This window comes from Osmia bicornis, chromosome 5 (genome assembly GCF_907164935.1).
Source record: "Osmia bicornis bicornis chromosome 5, iOsmBic2.1, whole genome shotgun sequence".
Lineage (NCBI taxonomy): Eukaryota > Metazoa > Arthropoda > Insecta > Hymenoptera > Megachilidae > Osmia > Osmia bicornis.
Genome location: NC_060220.1, coordinates 10,294,022 through 10,314,396, shown reverse-complemented (window position 1 = coordinate 10,314,396; position 20,375 = coordinate 10,294,022). Strand labels below are relative to the sequence as shown.

The 20,375-nt window shown below is 43.3% G+C and overlaps 1 protein-coding gene across 3 annotated transcripts in view; it reads left to right on the top strand.

Moving 5' to 3' along the window:
* The window catches only part of LOC114880700 (facilitated trehalose transporter Tret1), a 104,330-nt gene that overhangs the window by 66,477 nt on the left and 17,478 nt on the right, over nt 1-20,375 (top strand). For all 3 annotated transcript variants that reach the window (XM_046285953.1, XM_046285951.1, XM_046285952.1), the window contains one exon: nt 485-681. In XM_046285953.1, coding sequence (XP_046141909.1) covers nt 485-681 — 197 coding nt within the window. The remainder of the gene's footprint in view (nt 1-484; nt 682-20,375) is intronic.

Here is a 20,375-nt window from a genome sequence, read left to right as displayed (position 1 = left end):
TGTGGGGATGTAAATAAATACAGGTATGAGTTTTTAAGACATCTTAAAGACGTAAATTTCAGACGTCTTTACGACGTCAGGGATAAGATGTCATAAAGATGTCCAGGTAAAGTCGTAAAATGGACGTCTTTAGGACCGTTGTGTGCTATATTTGATTCAAGTCTGTCGACTTGTGCTTAATACCGCTCTTGCCCATCTGCCATCCCGCGTGGCTTCTTATGATCCGAGGACAGCACTTTTTAAACAAATTTCTCAACGTTTTGCCGATAAATGATGGTGGGTTTACACTTTCTTGGAACTTAAAAAATGACACTTTATCAATATTTTAGGTGCCTGAGCTACCTAAAATTTAGCTAAAATTTTCCTTCTTTATGTTATGTTTTTCTATTATACATATATTATCTAACAGAATATAACATATGTCATTAAATGTTGCAACTGTGCTAACAATAAGTATATTATTTTGTCATTTGTTCATTCGCAGGTGGCAATAGCATAAATAATTATTTGGCAGCCGTAATTACAGGGATTGTCAGACTTTTATTCAGTTCAATTTCGAGCGTCTTATTACTGAAAGTAGGCAGAAGAAGTTTGGGAATGTTTTCGGCTTTCGGCACTGCCTTCGCCTCGTTAAATCTTGCGGGTTACATGTTATTCAAAACAGAGTCATCTTCTGCTGATGTAAGTAAAAATATTTTTTAAAAAGTTATTGTGTAACATAAGATAGGTGCATGTAATACCAAACAATACGTGAAATGGAACACCGAAACGTTTGACCACAATCATTTAAATTAAGAAGCAACCATACTGACTTCTGTGTTTTAGTTCATAGTGAGAAAAAGAAAATTGTTGTTTATCAAGATGTATAAAACTTTCTAAAAAATGAGTTCAGTAGTTGAATTTTTTAATGAAAATATAATACTTTTGTATGCTTTATTATTCGAAAAGCGTTTATTTGTCATTGCTTAAAACTAGTTTATTATTAAACTTAGTCTCATTTTTTAAGTATAGGTAATTGTACTGTTGGATACAAAACAGCTTTCAATGTCAAAAGTTCGTTTGAAGAAAAGTATCTATAAACGTAACAAAATTAAATACTTACTTTTTATGCTACCTAGAAAAGATATTGTGAAATCCGAAATGTGAAGTAGCGTACAGTCCGTAATGATAAACAATTTCATATTTCTTCACTGTGGTTCGATTCTTACAATTAGAATTATGTATTGCTCACTAATGACAAGAAGTCCCATGAGAAGGCCGCAAATTTGATTGGCCAAAATAGAAGGGACACACCTCATTTCATACGCATTTTCGATTCTAACGAGGTGTTGGCTAAAGCGGCCACACATACTACTTAAGGTCATGTGATGAAGAAAGTGAATGAGGTGCATTGATACCGAGTAAGATAATGTGAAACGAGCGTAGAATCTAGATTCTGGAGTGTCGAGAGAGTTTATTGTTTAAATCTGTAGGTTACTTGTTACCGTTTCCTCAATTACCTACAAATCATTCCATGCCAAATCGATCAATTTTTGACGTCACCATCGGCGATATTGTTCTAAATGAAATATGTTGTAGTCCATGTGAAATTAGGGGGGTTTAAGTCATCATTTTGCCTGTTCCGAATTTGTTTAGAAATTACAGATTTTCGAAGTTTGCAATTTTTGCCCATTTTGACGAAAACGGGCTTACGAATTTTTATCTCAGGAACTGTTTGTCTGATTGAGCTAGATTTTCTTTTGTTTTATTCAGAATGGATTGGGCTATTATAAAATAATTTTTTCAACCTCTATAATTAACTTTATAATCTCGAAAAATGTAAACAAATTCTTTTTTTGTGTTTTTTTCGATAAGGGGCAAAAGCGATTTAAATTTTGAAAAAAATATGGTCATATTCTTTGAAGTTTCTCTTTCAAAGTGAGCCCTTTAGAAGGATGGAGAATTGAAATTTGGCGTCACGATGAGCTGGAAAAGGACGCGGTGTATACCCCCGTTTCAGGTATTTAGGCGAGTCGTCACTGATATATATATGTACATACTATGGATTGGAAATGCTTGAAGCGGTGTACTATAAGAGACTGGAGGAAGGGAAGGGTAGGGGGGGAGAGATACAGGGAGGCCAAAAGGGAATATAACAGACTGTGCGAAGCCAAGAAGGAAAAAGAAAACGAAAGATTCGAAAGAGAAGTGGAGGAGGCAAGAACAGAAAGTGACGTATGGAAAATAATTAACAAGGAGAAAAAGAGGAGAGGGAGGGTGAAAACGGGCATAGAAAAAGAGGAGTGGAGGAAGCACTTTGTGAATCTACTGGGGGGATCAGAGGAAAAAGTAGTGCTGGGAGGAGAAAGAGAAAGAGAACGAGACGAGGAAGCGGATATAAGCAAAGAAGAAATAAGGAAGGTGGTGGCGAAACTGAAGGATGGGAAAGCGACAGGGGGGGACGAGATTCCCAACGAGGTGTGGAGATACGGAGGAGAAGAGGTCCTGGATTGGGCATGGGAAGTATGCAACAGAGTGTGGAGGGGAGAAGGATGGCCGGAGGGGTGGAAGGAAGGGATAATAGCGCCCATAAAGAAGAAAGGGGATGGGACAAGGGCAACGGACTATAGGGGGGTGACACTAATGCCCACGCTATATAAGATATACGCGGCGATTTTAACAGAAAGGCTGAGAGAGGAAGCGGAGGAAAAGGGAATGATACCGGCAAACCAGACGGGGTTCAGAAGAGGGATGGGAACAGTAGACAACATATATGTGCTAAACTACCTCGTGAACAGGCAGATAAAGAGAGAAAAGGGAAAAGTGATAGCATTCTTCGTAGACCTGAAGGCAGCGTTCGATTCAGTGGACAGAGGAGTGTTGTTAGAGGCGCTAAAGCAGAGAGGAGTAAGAGACGGTTTAAGGACAAGGATAAAAGAGATACTAAGGGAAACTAGAAGCAGGGTAAGAACAGGCGAAGAGACAACGGAACCATTTTGGACAGCGAGAGGGGTAAGGCAGGGGTGTCCACTAAGTCCGCTGCTGTATAACTTATTGACAGCAGATATGGAAGAGAAGATGAGCGAGGGGGAAGGAGGTGGGATAAAGATTGGAGAGAGAAAAATTTACACACTAGCTTATGCAGATGATGTGGTGGTGCTAGCGGAAGAGGAAAGGGATATGAGAGCGTTATTAGGAAGACTGGAAAGATACCTGGAGGAGAAAAAATTAGAACTGAACCACGACAAATCAAAAATAATGAGGTTCAGGAAAGGAGCAGGGAGATGGAAAAAGATGAGCTGGTGGTGGAAGGGAAAGAAAATAGAAGAGGTGGACAAGTTCAAATACCTAGGATATGTTTTAAGAAGAAACGGAGGAAACGAGCTGCAAGTAAAGGACAGAATCAACAAGGCCGGAGTAGTGATGAGACAAATATGGGGGATAGGAAAAAGAAGATTTGGGAAAAACTGGAAGAGAAGAATTTGGATATGGGACAGGCTAGTATGGACGATCGTAGCATACGGAGCAGAGATATGGGGGTGGAGGGAATGGAAGGAGATAGAAGCACTACATGAGAGGTTCCTAAGATGGACACTAGGAGTGGACTGGCGCACACCAGGATATCTGCTTAGAGAGGAGCTGCAAAGACTCGGAAACGAAGTGAACGAGGCAAAATACTAGGAAGAGGAAGAGAAAAGGAAGTGCAGAGTCTGCGGATGGGAGGAAGAAACCTGTGAACACGTCTGGGAAAGATGCGCCGCAAGGGAAGAAAGAACGATAGGATGGAGGCTAGAAGAGGGAAGAACAAAGGGAAAGGAAAAATACAAAAGAGACGAAGAAAGAGAGAATGGAGATTCCCCAGAGGAAGAGACAGAGGGAAAGACCAAAGAAAAGGAGGAAGAGGAAAAAAAGGAACAAGGAAAAAGAGAGGAGAGGAGGGAAAAATACAGAAAGAAGAAGGTCAAGAAGAACCAGAGAAGAAGAAAGAGAGAGAGTGGGAGAACAGAAAGGAGGAAAAGGAGAGAGTGGAAGAAAACAAAGAAAGAATGAGAGGAATGGAGTCATGTAAGATGACGAAGGAGGCGGAGGAAAGAAGAGAGCGCTGGATAAGGGAAGAAGAAAGAAGGAAAAATATAAGAAGAGGAAAGAGCCTGGTGTGGAAAGGAGTGAAAGGGGAAAACATAGAAAAGAGGCTGAAAAATATTAAGGTAATCCTAAAGAAGGAACTAGGAGAAAAAGCGGAAATAAAAAGTGCAGTAGAAAGGGAAGGGGAGGGAGGAAGGGCAATAGTAATCACGGAAATGGAGGAAGAGGACAACAGAAAAGAGATAGTATGGATGAGAAATGGGATATGGGAAAGGTGGAGGGTGGAGGTAGATGAAGACCTAAATAAGGAAGAAAGAAGACTAAAGTGGATAATAAAAGAGAAGGCAAAAAAGGAAAGAGACGCAGGAAGGAAGGTCATGTACAATAGTAGGAGAATATGGGTGGAGGGGACGGAAATAAAGTGGAACGAGGAAAAGAAAAACTGGGAAAAAATAACACTGAGAGAAAGACTGGAGAGGACAATGAATTAGGAGAAGAGCAGAGAGGAAGAGGAAAAGAAGATGAAGTAAAACAAGAAGTACAAAGGACAAGGGAGAATGATAAAACTAAATGTGATTATGTTTGAGAAGTTCTGTAAGGCGAGAGTGCATTTATAGTATTAACAAAGAGAGTTTAGTTTATTTTTGATATGAAAACTAGAGAGTAGAAGCCCAGGGAGCTAAGCCTCTATATAAATATTTACTTATATATTTCATCATTTTACTTTTATTTTATTCTTGCTCATTGGATTATAGTTTAGTTTATTTTTATTTTTATTTTTGTTTTGATTATTTTTGTTTGATGTTTATCTCATTCTATTTTATCTTATTTTATGCTTAGATTAGCTTATTTATTTATTTTATTTTTATTTGTAGCTCTAGTTAAGCGCTACTTGTTATTTTGATATTTTGATATTGTGATTTTGATAGTATTAGGTATTATATTATAAGGGATTATAGTCGATTGTACTGCTATTTGCTTCAGGTTTACATTTTGTTCTTGCTTCAGTATATCATGGTTAATTCTTTATTCTTTAGTTATCATTTAGTCAGGAAGCAGACAGCAGAAAGGTTAAGGAAATGTTAAGGATATATAGGAGATGATCTGGATACATTTCCTCATTGTAAGCACTAATAGGTGCAGAAATTATTAAGGGAAAGAGAAGGTTAGGAGAATTGTAGAAAGAAGAGGAGGAAAAATATGTAACAGGTTTGGGTACGCTCCTGACAAAAGCGCCTCAAAAACCCGTAAGGGAATTGAATAAACGCAATACAATACAATACAATACAGTTTGTTTAATATTACATTTAAAAAATTAATTCACTATTTTCATGAATTTCATTTGCTCTGATTAACTTTTCTAAATTTCAACCATCATACAAGCAATTCGTATTATATAATTGTAATACATTATATGTTCTTTTAGTCTCTTTTAAACCACATTTTTCAAGCTTTGCACTATTTCCTTTAATACATCGTTCGAACGGTGGCGGCTAAAGTCTGCTTCAATTCGCTTCAACCGCTGTACAGCTGGCTTACGGGAATCTCGTATCCATAGTATACATATCAGTGCGAGGCGTGCACTCCGCTATTATGGTCGTTTGTCTGTACCGCTGGTCTCAAGAAATACCAGCAGACCTCGTATACGATTAAATGACCCTATTTATACCTCGAGAACTATATTATTAACCACTCTTGGCCAACGACACCTTTTTAATTATAATTTCATTTATAGATGTTGGTTTCTATACTAATTGAATATGTTCTATGGGAAAATTACACAAAGACGACGTTAAAACATTTGTGGAACTTACAACAATGGATGGTTCGGTAATTATTTAGAAGTTGGTCCTCCTCACCGATTTTCGTGACCTTGAAATATGTTGTCAAGGTCATCATTCTGAACAACTTTTCCCTATACATGTTACCGCCGCTCGGCCTTAGTTTCCGAGATGTTTAGAACGTGACCTCTCATCTGCACGTTCTTGGAATTCTGTATTGCAATTTGTGCCGTCTGAGGACTGGTTGAAGGACCACATGTGGGAAAAAATGAACTAATATTGATTTGATAACTTTAATCACAACTATCCTTATCTTGGTTGCTCTAACCTACAAAGTGTTCTGTTTGAAGGAAAAGCTAGTTCTGACTCAAAACTGCCACGATGGCCTTTAGCAAAACTTGCTCTCCTTCCACCCTCATTGGGTGGGCCTTAAGGGCGGTTCCTGTTTAGGTGGAACTGACCTATCCGGAGACACCCTTTCCAGTGCGCACGTAGCGCGATATGTCCCTGGAGCAGGGGTGATTCCGTCGTTTGTAACAGCCGGAAAAATTCCGCTGGGTCGACTTGGTGATCTGGTCGTGAAGGACCGTTACCGTGGCTCAGTCCTAAAAATCCTAACTAGGCGACCTTTTGGAAAGTGACTTTATGATATACTCGGCAAGCTAAAACTGCACAATGGCTGACCTCTTATAAGCTGAAGGATCCTAAGTGCCACACCCTGGCTGCAGGCCGGCCTGCTAAAAGAAATGCTACAAGGAACTAACGGGCCCGAAAGCTAAGAATATTTGACCATATCATAAAACAGTTCCCCGCTGTTTCCAAACGCGAGATATTTGCAAAAATCTTTAGCTAAACTTAGATTACGAGTACACTATATTCCGGCAAAAATGGAGACTGAATGGTGATTGAAAGAGTGATTGAAGTGGTTTGAGGTTAGGGTTAGGGTTAGGGTTTTGTTTTTGATTTTTTCACGTTATAATTACTCTTTCTTTCACTTTTTATATATTGTATACCTATTATTCATTTTGTGTTTTGTCAGAAATCGAAAACATTTCGCCCATGATGTCGAAAAATGCCATCATACGCTCATTAACATCATGTTGACGTTGGAATCAAAACTCAGCTATATATCCCACGTAATGAGACGTACGAGTTCCATAACGAGGAATATTAGCTCTCATATCACGCCATGTACACTCTAAACCTAAACTTAACCTAAACCTAACCTAACCCTAACACTAACCCTAACCTCAAACCACTTCAATCACTCTTTCAATCACTATTCAGTCTCCATTTTTCCCGGAATACAGTGTACTAGTGACATAAGTATAACTGCAGTTTTTTACGAATATCATGAAAATTAAGGCCGAGCGGCGGTAACATGTATAGGGAAAAGTTGTTCAGAATGATGACCTTGACAACATATTTCAAGGTCACGAAAATCGGTGAGGAGGACCAACTTCTAAATAATTACCGAAGGTTCTACTGACGTTGAAACGTTGCTGGAACTGTCACTACTATTACGTATTTCTCCATGTGATAATCCGAAAGGCCCTGGTTCAGGTAATGAAACTTCCACTTGCTGTTTTTTCTGTTCATAATATATTTTAAGGCGACAAGCGTTGCAAATCAATCCCTTATTGGGGAGAGCTGGAAATGCTTGACGCATCCTCAAAGTGATATTACGAAGTACTTTCGCGAAATCCTGATACAGTAAAACCTGGATAAATGCAACCGAGTTTGGGACCCAGTGGTTGCATTTATCCAGTCGAGATGTCGAATCTCGGATTACATGCGACGACCAGCCAAGCTTGAACGTAAAAAGGGACAGACAGTGGAGGAGAGAGAGAGAGAGTCCAATGTTCAAAGGAAAGAACCGAAACGTATCGGTATGACTAATACTAATTCAATTATAAAACTTTTTTATTTTTGACTTTTTTTTACTGAAACTTTTACTAGCGCATTGGTGAAATTTTTCTGATTAAAAGGATACCAAACACGATATAGTTTGAATGGGGCGAGGTTTGTTATGGGGCGCTGTGAAAAATCCAGGCGGGCGGCAGTCAAATATTAGCGAAAAGAGACAAACTCAACATACAGAATGAGAGAAGGACAGCATGACTGTAGTGCGTCTCACTCAGCGTTCGGGCGATGTTGCCTTCGCACCACACTTCGAGTGACGTAATCAAGCTAACGCTTGATTCTGACTACGATTCCAAATCGGCAGCCTTGTGGCGCTACTGCGCCAACAGCGGCTCGCTGTCGCGCTAGAGTTCACCCTCTAGGTTTCGATGCCTTTTTCGGGTTCTCCCCGAAGTACGAACTAGGATTAATAATGGCGTCTGGATTGAAAACCGTTACGGTACGCATCTGAATTCCTCGTCCGATTAAGATTTAGCGTGCTCGACGTTTAGTGGGTTTCTCATTGTAAAGCCTCACAATAAACATTGTGCTTGTCCCCGCAAACGTGTCGGATTATTTCCAGTACCCATAATTGGTGACCCCGACGTGATCGGGAAAACAAAAAAACAGTACGTGTAGCGTGTCATCCGCGTGGTGTGCAAGTGTCTCCTAAAAAAAAAAAACAATCGAGACAGTGTAAAGCGTTTTTTTTTTTTTGAGGACTGTTTTCTGCCCAAAAAGACAGATTCTGCTGTGTGTTAAGTGATATGCCGGAAACGCGTTCACAAACGCGAATTACACCAGTTAGAGAGCCCAGTGACAATATGGCCGAGTCTACGAACAATGGTGACGCGAGTGCAGGTCGTGCCCCCCGCGTCCCGCCGTATATAAGTGGTGACCCGGCACTATGGTTTGTGCAACTGGAGACATATTTCGCGTTTTCTCGATACGCCGACGACGAAACGCAATTCCGTCTGGTGATCATGAACGTAACCGGCGACGTTCTCATGGCCGTGCGTGATTTGGCCACCAATCCGCCCGCGATCGGGAAATATGACGCGGTAAAAAAGCGTATCCTTGACTCCTTCGGTGAATCTCAGGAGGTTCAACTGCGCCGTCTGCTACACAAGCAGGAGTTAGGCAGTGATAAACCCTCCGTATTCTTGTGCAAGTTACGCTCATTGGCGGGCGACAGGTGCCCGGACAATTTACTGCGCACTCTTTTTTTAGAACGCTTGCCAGAGAAGGTGCGGACCATCCTGGCTGTTAGTGTTAACGCGGACTTGTCGGTGCTCGCCGAACAGGCGGACAGAATTTGCGAGCAGTTCGGCGTTCTAGAATCACCTCGTGAGGCGTGCGCGATCGCCAAGCCGCCTTCAACCCTGGCCGATTCTGGTGAGCTGGTTAGGATCACCGCACAGCTGAACGAGATATGTACGCGGCTCAGCAGGCTCGAGGCATTTGCGCGCAGGCCAGGTCGCTCCAGTTCACGCGGGAGAAGTCCGTCACGACCCAGGGCCCCATCCAGGGACGGGCTGTGTTACGTCCACTGCAAATATGGTGACAGGGCTCGCCATTGCCATGCACCATGCTCGTGGACCTCGAGGCAGGCGGAAAACTAGGCTCGCCGTCTGTCGCGGCGGCTGACAGCGGCGACGCCCCTGAACGTCGCCTCATCGTAGCGGATCGCCGATCAGGCATCAGATTCCTGGTGGACACCGGCGCCGACGTGTCCGTCTTCCCAGCATCCCGTCTGGATCGTTGTCGTCAGCCTGGAGCACCGTTTTTGGCTGCCAATGGTTCCACTATCTCCACATACGGAGAGAAGAAGATCGAGCTGGACTTCGGGCTCAGACGTTCTTTCCCATGGACATTTACCATCGCCGACGTCACCAAGGCAATCGTTGGGAACGATTTCCTCGAGCAGTTCCACTTACTGCCAGATGTGCGCACGCACAAGCTGGTGGACGGCAAGACGTTACTGAGCATTAATTGTCGTGTGTGCTCTTCCAGGGTCTCCACCATCAGCCGCATAACCCGGAGCGACGATTTTCGCACTGTTCTAGCCGATTTTCCTACGCTCCAGAGCAGTACTTGGTCCCCGGTCAACAGGGTGGCACACAGTGTGGTGCACCCCATTGAAACCACTGGCCCACCGTTGACGGCTCGTGCACGGCGACTGGACCCGGAGAAACTTAAGGCAGCACGCGACGTCTTCATGGAAATGAAGCAGCAGGGTATCTGCAGAGTTTCCAACAGCCCTTGGGCCAGCCCACTACATCTGGTCAGGAAGAAGGACGGTTCTTGGCGTCCTTGCGGAGATTACAGACGTCTGAATCAGGTCACTATTCCTGATCGTTATCCCATCCCGTTCATCCAGGACTGCACAGCCTTTCTGCACGGTACGACAATTTTCTCCACTATTGACCTCAAGAGAGCCTACCAGCAGATTCCGGTACGCGCTGAAGATATTGCCAAGACCGCAATTATCACACCTTTTGGCTTGTACGAGTTCCCGTTTATGACGTTCGGGCTGCGCAACGCTGCCCAGTCCTTCCAACGTTTTATGGACGAAGTCGTCGCGGGACTGGAATTCTGCACAGTGTACATCGACGACATCCTTGTCGCATCTCGGTCAGATGACGAACATCGTAATCATTTGCGAACCCTTTTCACCAGGCTCCAGCGGTACGGGTTACTCATCAATCCCGAGAAATGCAAATTCGGCAAGTCAGAAGTCGACTACCTGGGTTTCCGCATCGGCAAGAATGGAATTGCCCCCCTGCCTTCCAAGGTTCAGGCCATCTCGGAGTTCCCGCTTCCCTCAGACGTCAAGGGACTCAGACGCTTTTTGGGAATGGTCAACTTTTATCACCGATTCATCCCCAGCGCTGCGGTCGTTCAGACACCATTGCAGGAGCTGGTGGCCGGCACAAAGGTGCGGAATTCGCAGCCAATTGCTTGGACGGACGAGTCCCGAGCGGCATTCCAGCGGCTTAAGGACGCCCTTGCTCAGGCGGTGTTGTTAGCTTTTCCAGCCACGGGAGCGGAAATCTCAGTCCAGACCGACGCCTCAAATACCGCCGTTGGCGCGGTACTTCAACAACGGATCGGAGAAGTCTGGCAGCCGCTGAGTTTTTTCTCAAGGAAGCTTTCTCCTGCGGAGCGCCAATATAGTACCTACGATCGCGAGCTCCTCGCCATCCACAAGGCAATTAAACATTTTCGGAGCATCTTGGAAGGCAGGGCGTTCCACATCATAACCGACCATAAACCTCTGACGTTTATGTTCAATAAGAAGCACGGTCAGGCTACTGATCGACAGGCACGGCAGCTGTCCTTCATATCCGAATTTACCACCGACATTAGGCACGTCTCCGGTTCCCAGAATCAGGTGGCCGACGCATTGTCGAGGATCGACGCCGTTACTATGCCGCTTTCCCTAGACACACGGGAAATTGCTCAGGCTCAGGCCCTGGACAGTCAACTGCCGGATCTCCTCAGTACTCCAACCTCGGGTTTGCAGTTACACAAGTACACGCTTACAGGGACGAACGACACCCTATATTGCGCCGTATCCGACAAGGGCATCCGGACTTACATTCCGGAACCGCTACGCAAGCGTGTCTTTGATATCGCCCACAGCATGTCGCACCCCGGAACAGCCGCGACCAAGAAGTACATCGCAGATCAATTTGTTTGGCCAGGAATGAACGCCGATATCGCCTCTTGGGTTAAGTCTTGTCTAACCTGCCAAAGGGCTAAGATCGGCAGACACAATCACCTGACTCCTGCCAAGATTACCGTCCCGGATAATCGTTTCGATCATATCCACATCGATATTGTGGGTCCGCTGCCGTCATCTCATGGTTGTCGTTACCTGTTAACCATAATGGACCGATTTTCTCGCTGGCCGGAGGCCGTGCCTATCAGCGAATGTACTGCCGACGTGGTCGCACGAGCTGTTTTCGCTCATTGGATAGCGCGTTTTGGAGCACCCCGTCTAATAACAACAGACAGAGGATCCCAGTTCGAGGCCCAGCTGTTCGCCGCCCTGGTGAAGTTGGTTGGAGGCCGCCGCTGCAGGACGACCGCTTATCACCCGCAGTCGAATGGCCTCGTCGAGCGCTGGCACCGCTCCTTGAAAGTGGCATTATCATGTCACGCGCCGACTGATTGGATGGACGCTCTCCCGGTGGTGCTCCTCGGACTCCGGACTGCTTACAGGGAAGACCTTAAGGCATCGCCGGCCGAACTGCTGTACGGAACCACCCTTAAAGTTCCAGCGGAATTTTTTGACTCGGAGGAACTGGATTCCGACCCACAGGTTTTCGTCGAGAGGTTCCGCGTCATGATGAGAAGGCTACGTCCAAAACCTACTGTGCACCACGCGTCTCAATCTGCTCCCACCAAGGGAATATTAAAAACTTATCCAGCTGCGCCTGGTCGCACAAGGAAGACTGTTACCCTCGTTGTACCATAAACCTTGGTATTATTGTAAATATTGTACATACTCCGTAAGCTTTAATCATTTATTGTTAGTTTGTAATGTAAATTAGTTATTATCTTTCTTACTTAAAAGGGGGAATGGTGTGGCGCTACTGCGCCAACAGCGGCTCGCTGTCGCGCTAGAGTTCACCCTCTAGGTTTCGATGCCTTTTTCGGGTTTTCCCCGAAGTACGAACTAAGATTTTTAATGGCGTCTGGATTGAAAACCGTTACGGTACGCATCTGAATTCCTCGTCCGATTAAGATTTAGCGTGCTCGATGTTTAGTGGGTTTCTCATTGTAAAGCCTCACAATAAACATTGTGCTTCTCCCCGCAAACGTGTCGGATTATTTCCAGTACCCATAGCCTTTCTACTTAGACGCCACCTTATAACTACTAGCTGAACTAAATTTGTTACGTGACTTGCTCTGTAATATCCAGATAATGGCGGAACTCGTCTTTGGGAATGCTTTTACGGGAATCGGTTATTCGTCCTTATATGAGAAGATCTTGAGCTGAATAAGGGCTCATTCGAAAGAGGAAGGTTCGATGAAGGGGGCTCAACAAATCGTTTTAGTCACAAAACTCTTATAGTTACCTAAAATATACTTGGATTTAATGGGCGTATTTTCTCGATTTTTCCTCTACTTTGGACACTCATATTATTAGATATCAACACAATTTTGTTGAACCATGACCAGACCGCGCTGCATTGGACCTTCCTCTTTCGAATGAGCCGTCACCCAGCCCCAAATCTTCTCATATAAGGACGAAAAGTGTATTCCCGTAAACCCCTTTTTACGCCCATTTTTGCCGGTAATGTCGCCTCGCTGCATTACCCGTGTCTACCCCCTTAAGGATAAGATTCATGGTTTCTTGAGGTAAAACAAAACGTGGTCACAGATTTTATAAAAAGTGCTTTGTTTATAACCAAAACATTTGTAACGGGGCGGCCTGGCCGGTGCGCACGGCGTTGCGCACCGCGGTCGGATTCCCCGTGCCAGGGTTCGCTTGGGAACAGGTTCGGGTAAATAACGAGTCGGTGTTAGTAGAAAAATAGAAATATTTATTCAAAAAATTAAAAATAAGTAAGACTGGTAATTATGCGGTGGTCGGTGGGCCGCCGGCCGCGGCCCCGGGTGTCGCCGTCGGTGGTGTCGGCGGTATCTCCTGCCGTTCTCGCTACAACAAAAATAACCGTGAGCTGGCGATGGAGCCGTGTCGCGCTTAAACCTATGTACATGGTCTTACGAACTACGCTCGGGACCCGGCCCGTCACATAAGTCGCACGGTCTTACGAGCTAACGCCGGTCGTAGCTGTCGCTACGCGGTCTTACAGGCTAACGTGCGGAGTGAAAGCGCGGCGCGGAGCGCGAGCGAGAGAGGGACGCGGTGTTCGGCGTGCGCGGAGTCGCTGGAGACCAGGAGCGGGGATGGCCCGTTCGGGCCGCCGGTCTTTATTTGAAATTCGCGCTGCGGGGTTTCGCGCTGCGGTGGAGTTGCTGCCCGCTTGCCTGAGGTGGCTGTCTTCTCGTACGCCGTGGTCAAGCCTAGCAGTGAACGAGGCGACGACCAATCCTGGCTCGCCCTGGGTCAAACCTCGGAACGGGACGGAATCGGTTGTCATAGGCCGGATGCGGTGCCGTGTAAGCTAGCGCCTGGAACCCCGCGGACAAACCGGCGGATGTTACGGGCGTCTTCAGTTCGTCGAATGCTTGCTGTTGTGGTTCGCCCCATGTCCATCTCACGGCCTTTCGTAGGAGGGCTGTGAGCGGGGCGGCTTCTTTGGAGACGTCTGGTACGAAGCGTCTGTACCACGACAGGAGTCCTAAAAACCTTCTGAGTTCCTTGACGTTGGTTGGTGCTGGCAGGTCTGCTACGGCGGCTACTTTCTCTGGGTCAGTCCGCAGGCTTTCGTCGTCCACGATGTGCCCGAGATTGAAACAATTATTCTAATTCTGATAGTCACGAACGTTGACTTGTAACGGACCGGAAAAATCAGTCGAAGTGTCTGTCTCGCGTTCGAACGTCGCTGTTTTTAATGTCGATTTTTCCCGGTAAGCGGGGAGACTACGCTGATTGGCCTTTTTCGAAAAAGCCAACTTTCCAATCAGCGCATCCCTCAAGCACCGAGTCCGCCCTTCCTTACGCCTGTAGCGCGATTTCGTCCAGGAGAGGGTGGAGCGGTACCTGAGGTACCAGAGGACCTCGAAAGTTCGACAACGCCGGGGTTTTTCCATCCAGGTTGGCCTTCGAAGGCCCCGTACCGTTAGATGACCGTTGTCACATTACCCTTCGGAAAGACTCAATTTATGACGTGTTTTAGCCATTGAGACCGAAACGAAAAAATAAAACTCTAACTCCATTGTTGCAAAAAGGGAAATTACTATTACAATATTACAAGGTTACTCAAAAATAGCTATACCGTCGCGAAACCGTCATAAATTAACTTTCGAAATCCTCGTACCGCGTGTTCCTCGGAACGGAACACTGTCTCTTTTGATGGGCCTGTTCCCATCATCTTGATCCATCGTACCCTTGACCTTGGTCGGAGGTGCGAACGGAAACCATGAACATCGATAGCTTGTTTTACATTCCGGACCTCCCTTGATTGAGCGCAGAACGATCTTTGATGTTTCGAGATGGTCTATCTTTTCCAGACATAATTCCGATTGTTAGCGTAACAAATTCCTTCTTCGAAATCAGCGTGGTCCCACGACTCAAAATCACGTGTCGACTTTGGTTCTGAGTATCGCCGGATGTAAACCCGAAAACATCATTCGTGTGGTCCGATAATCTTGACCACTCTGGAGCGTTCCTTATCGGTTTCGCGAAAATGATCGAAATTCCTCATACATACATTATAGTAGTCCAGGTTTTCTACTAATTCACTAAACACCGTAATGTTGTATTTCCACCACGCCGGTCGGTCCAGGTTGCAAATTTAAATGTTTATTTAGCATTCTTTCAAATTCAGTAATCTGCAATAATTTTGGAAAGCATGTTTCCTCCCTATAACGTTGAGATCAAAACAATTTTTGTAAAATTTATTATATTTTAATGAATAACGAAATCTCTAGTATGACAGGAAGAGTGAAGGAATATTCGCGAATTAGAAAGAGAAAGATTGAAACAGAGAAAGGAGCGCATATATCCCTGCTGCACCACCGATAAGCAAATCCCGCCTCCTTACGCATCGAGACCGCCGCCTAATTCGTTAGGCGCACAACAACGCAATGTAAACAATTTCGGACGAGGCCCACTCTGGTCTTCTCCGAGAGGTGCAGATTGCGACACTCTTCGACGTACAATCGCGAGCAGCGTGTCGGCGGGTCCGCGAAGTGGTTCAGAGACAAGTTTTGTTCTAAGTTGTTCGAAAATAGCAAATAGGGCAAAAGACTCTATCTTCGTGTATTCATTTTACTTTTCCATTTACAGTAAAACCTGGATAAATGCAACGAAAGAATGCTTGGATAAGTGCAACATCGCTATCCCCTCCACTTGGGGGGATCCCCCTAGGCGAACCGAGCCGCTCGACGAGGAAACCGTGTAATATGATCCGACCGTAATATCAGTGTGACTAATACTAATTGAACGATAAAACTTTTTTATTTTTAACTTTTTCTTAATGAAACTTTTACTAACGCATTTGTGAGATTTTTCTGATTAAAATGACACCAAACACGATATAGTTTGAATTATATTTATAAACAATAGTAATCGAATAAACAACATAGAATTGACACCACGACTGAATATAAATGATGTCGGCTGAATACGAAAGATGTGTACGGACTCAGAATCGGCATGTCGCGTCGGCTGAATAGAAAACATATGTACGGACACAGAATCGGCATGTCGGCTGAATACAAAACATGTGTACGGACGCAGAATCGACACCTAGCTTGGATAAATGCAACATTAAATGCCCAGAATCGACACCTCGCTTGGATAAATGCAACATTAAATGCCCAGAATCGACACCTCGCTTGGATAAATGCAACATTAAATGCCCAGAATCGACACCTCGCTTGGATAAATGCAACATTAAATGCCCAGAACCGCCACCTTGCCTGGATAAATGAAACCTTTGAAACCAGAGTCGACACCGCAACTGGTTTTGATTTCGATCTCTGTTGCTTTTCGCCAACCTTGTTACGGTTAACTCCGCCGGGGTGCCGACTCAGTCGGGGTGTCCGCGGTTCGGGTAAGAATTGCTACGGTTATTAGCGGAATAACGTGGTTTATTCTAGTGATGTAGTTACATTGTGCTTAGTCTAGGTTCGTGTATTTACAGTATTCTTACTCTATGGCCCTGAGCGTCCTTCCAATCTAAACGTTAATCTAGGTCTATTCTTACAACTACGGCTTATCCTACGGCTTATAGACTAACGAGCGCGGTGCGATACCGGCGGGGTACGGTTACGGTACGGTCGCGGCGCGGTACGGCTACGGTGCGGTACGGCACGGTCGCGGTGCGGTACGGTCGCGGCGCGGGCGTGACCCGGCGGATTGCGACGGAGGTAGGCGGATGATACTCGGGAGACGGGTTGAGATGTCTCTGAGGCGGACGACCGCGGTGCGCGTCTCGTCCCACCTCGACAATCGGAAGACCGTGGCACCGGTGGACGTTCGGATGTCGTGTACGTCCAGTCCGGCGGTCGGGATGCCGCATGGGTGAGTCCCGGCAGTGGCTGGCAGTGATGCCAGAACCGTGGGACGTGGGACAAATTTTTACCCTCTCCACGACGTTCCAGGATGTCCCAGTGACTCCCCTACCGCCGTTGTTTCATCTAACACAAGCGCGTTGTCCCACGTGTCCGTGTGAGCTCTGCGGGTTTAGCAGAGTTCGGCTGCTCTCGTCATTTCTACGTTATCGGCTCGATGCTCAAGCCGCTAAAGCACGTGGCAGCAGCATTGACGAATCGACAAAATAATATAATTTCGTCCATGGCAATATGGCTGAATTAAGAAACCAGGAGAATCAGTTCGAATCCCGATTTTACGGTTTCAGTTCTGATTCTTAATGCATTAACATTTTTTTAATACATAAACATACATTTTTAATACATTAACATTGTGACGTACATTAACTTGGGAAGCAGTTAAGAAAAGGAGTTGAACTGCATGTTTCTTTGATATTTTTTTAAATATTTCAGTGTTATATATACACATATGTATGTACGTACATATAATAAAAGAACGTGATATAGAAGTTATTTCTACAATTATGTAGATATTACCGTTATTCTAACTATTACAATACGTAAATGCGAAGAAATACGAGGAAAATTGGTTAGGTTAAATTGTAAGGATATAAAGAAATTTCAATTTATTACGGTTGGTTAGTTTTATTTTTTATTCGTTACAACTATTATCATTTTATTCTGTGAATAGTCATTAAAATGGAAGACAGAAAAGTATAGTTTGATTTTTTAGTTAATTTATACTACATATTTCATCAGGTTTCCGGCAACTGTTGCAGCTGGTCCACGCTTATACGATGCTGAATATTTTACCTTTCTGTAATATATTTAGGAAACAAATAAAAGTATAGTTTAGTAATTGTTATAATACAGTATCAACTGTTAACCTTATTAAAAACTTATCTCATTTTGCGTAATTATTCGGCATTTTCGCTTCCTTGTTTTGTAATGACGAATGACAGATTTTTTTTCAATGAAACTTTTACTAGTGCATTTGTGAGATTTTTCGATTAAAACAAGTTCAAACATGGTATAATTTGAATTATAATTTTTATTTACTTATTTATATCTAAATAAGTAAAAATAATGCAAATTACATGGTGTTTGGTCTTATTTTAATCAGAAGATCCTTACAATTAGATTGGTAAAAGTTTCATTTAGCAAAAATGCAAAATAAAAAAGTTATTGTTGAATTAATATTGTCTCACTCAAATGTTTTTTCTCGGGCCCTTTAATTCTCGGACCTCTTTCTCTTTCGCTATTTGTCTTTTTCTACGTTCGCCAGCATTCAAGAACTCGCTCGAGCCAGCGTCAGATACTTTCAGGAGAATCGGGAAAATCCAGCAGAATAACACATTCTATACTGAAAGAATGTACTAACTTATCTGTCTAAAAAAATGTTAATAAATCTGGCAACAGATTTATTTTCGGACTGCTTTTCTGAAGTGATCAGAATTTTACCATTCTCCTGTACGGATCGTGTGTAGCAGTTTGTAACAAACTCAACATATTTTCGATATTATGTAGAATACACAATCGATCGAAAAATATTAAATATCCAGGATATTTTGTGCCGTTTTTTATATGTTAAGGGCGATTGAAATGAAATAAATGACTAACAATGAATAGTGTAATAAAGGTGATCGCTGTTCATCTATTTCCTTTCTACGATATATTTCTTCCACAAGAGACGGCTTCCTAACAATTTACAGTACAGTAAAAGCTGAGTATGTATATGCAAGACGTTCGGTCAAACTTCGACACCTCGCTTGGATATAGGCAATGTTTTGATTCGATCTCTCTGGCTTTTCGTCTACTTTTAACATCAATTTTAGCAAGTAATTACAATTCAAACTATATCGTGTTTGGTATCATTTTAATCAGAAAAATCTGGCCAATGCGCTAGTAAAAATTTCATTTTAAAAAAGTCAAAAATAAAAATGTTTTATAACTGAATTAGTATTAGTCACACCGATATGTTTCCGCTCTTTCTTTTGATCATTGGACCTCTCTCTCTCCTCCACTGCCTGTCCCTTTCTACGTTCATGCTTGGCTGACGTCGCGTGTAACCCGAGATTAGACACCTCGCTTGGATCCCAATCTCTCTTGCATATGTATATCCAGATTTTACTGTACTGTAAATTGTTAGGAAACCGTCACTTGTGGAAGAAATACAGGATTGCCTCGAAATAAGCAAGTGGTCTCTGCTTCGAAATAAGCAACGGTTCGGTCCCGAGCCACTTGCTTATTTCGAGGCAATTCTGTACATCGTAGAAAGGAAATAGATGAACAGCGATCACCTTTATTATACTATTCATTGTTGGTCATTTATTTCATTTCAATCGCCCTTAACATATAAAAAGCGGCACAAAATATCCTGGATTTTTAATATTTTTCGATCGGTTGTGTATTCTACATAATATCGAAAATATGTTGAATTTGCTACAAACTGCTACACACGATCCGTACAGAAGAATGGTGAAATTCTGATTACTTAAGAAAAGCAGTCCAAAAATAAATCTGTTGCCAGATTTATTAAAATTTTTTAGACAGATAAGTATATTCTTTCAGTATAGAATGTGTTATTCTGCTGGATTTTCCCGATTCTCCTGAAAGTGTGTGACGCTGGCAGAACGACACAGGTCGAACGAGTTCTTGAATGCAGGCGAACATAAAAAAAGACAAATAGCGAAAGAGAAAGAAGTCCGAGAATTAAAGGGTCCGAGAAAAAACACTTGAGTGAGACAATATTAATTCAACAATAACTTTTTTATTTTGCATTTTTGCTAAATGAAACTTTTACCAATGTAATTGTAAGGTTCTTCTAAATAAAATAAGACCAAACACCATATAATTTGCATTATTTTTACTTATTTAAATATAAATAAGTAAATAAAAATTATAATTCAAATTATACTATGTTTGATCTTGTTTTAATCGAAAAATCTCACAAATACACTAGTAAAAGTTTCATTGAAAAAAAAATCAGTCATTCGTCATTACAAAGCAAGGAAGCGAAAATGCAGAATAATTACGCAAAATAAGATAAGTTTTGGTAATTATTGAGATTAGGTTACACCTCACCGATTTCGATGAAATTTAAATATATTGTAAACCTCAACATTTTGAACAACTTTTTCCTATACATATAACCGCCGCTCGGCCTTAGTTTTCGAGATATTTTTGAAAAACTGTTGAAACTAACACATTGAATTCTGGACATCCGCGTGTGTCCGTGACAACGTACGCGTTAGTATGGGATCGCCGCTTTTCTACTGTTTCTGCAGGCAACAGCACGGCGACCAATGACCAATATATACCTTGTGTACTTCTGCATTCATGATTTCAATGTATCGTAGCTATGATGGCACCTGGGAATTTAATATAGCCTAACCTAACCCAATCTACTCTACCCAATAAGTGAATTAAGTT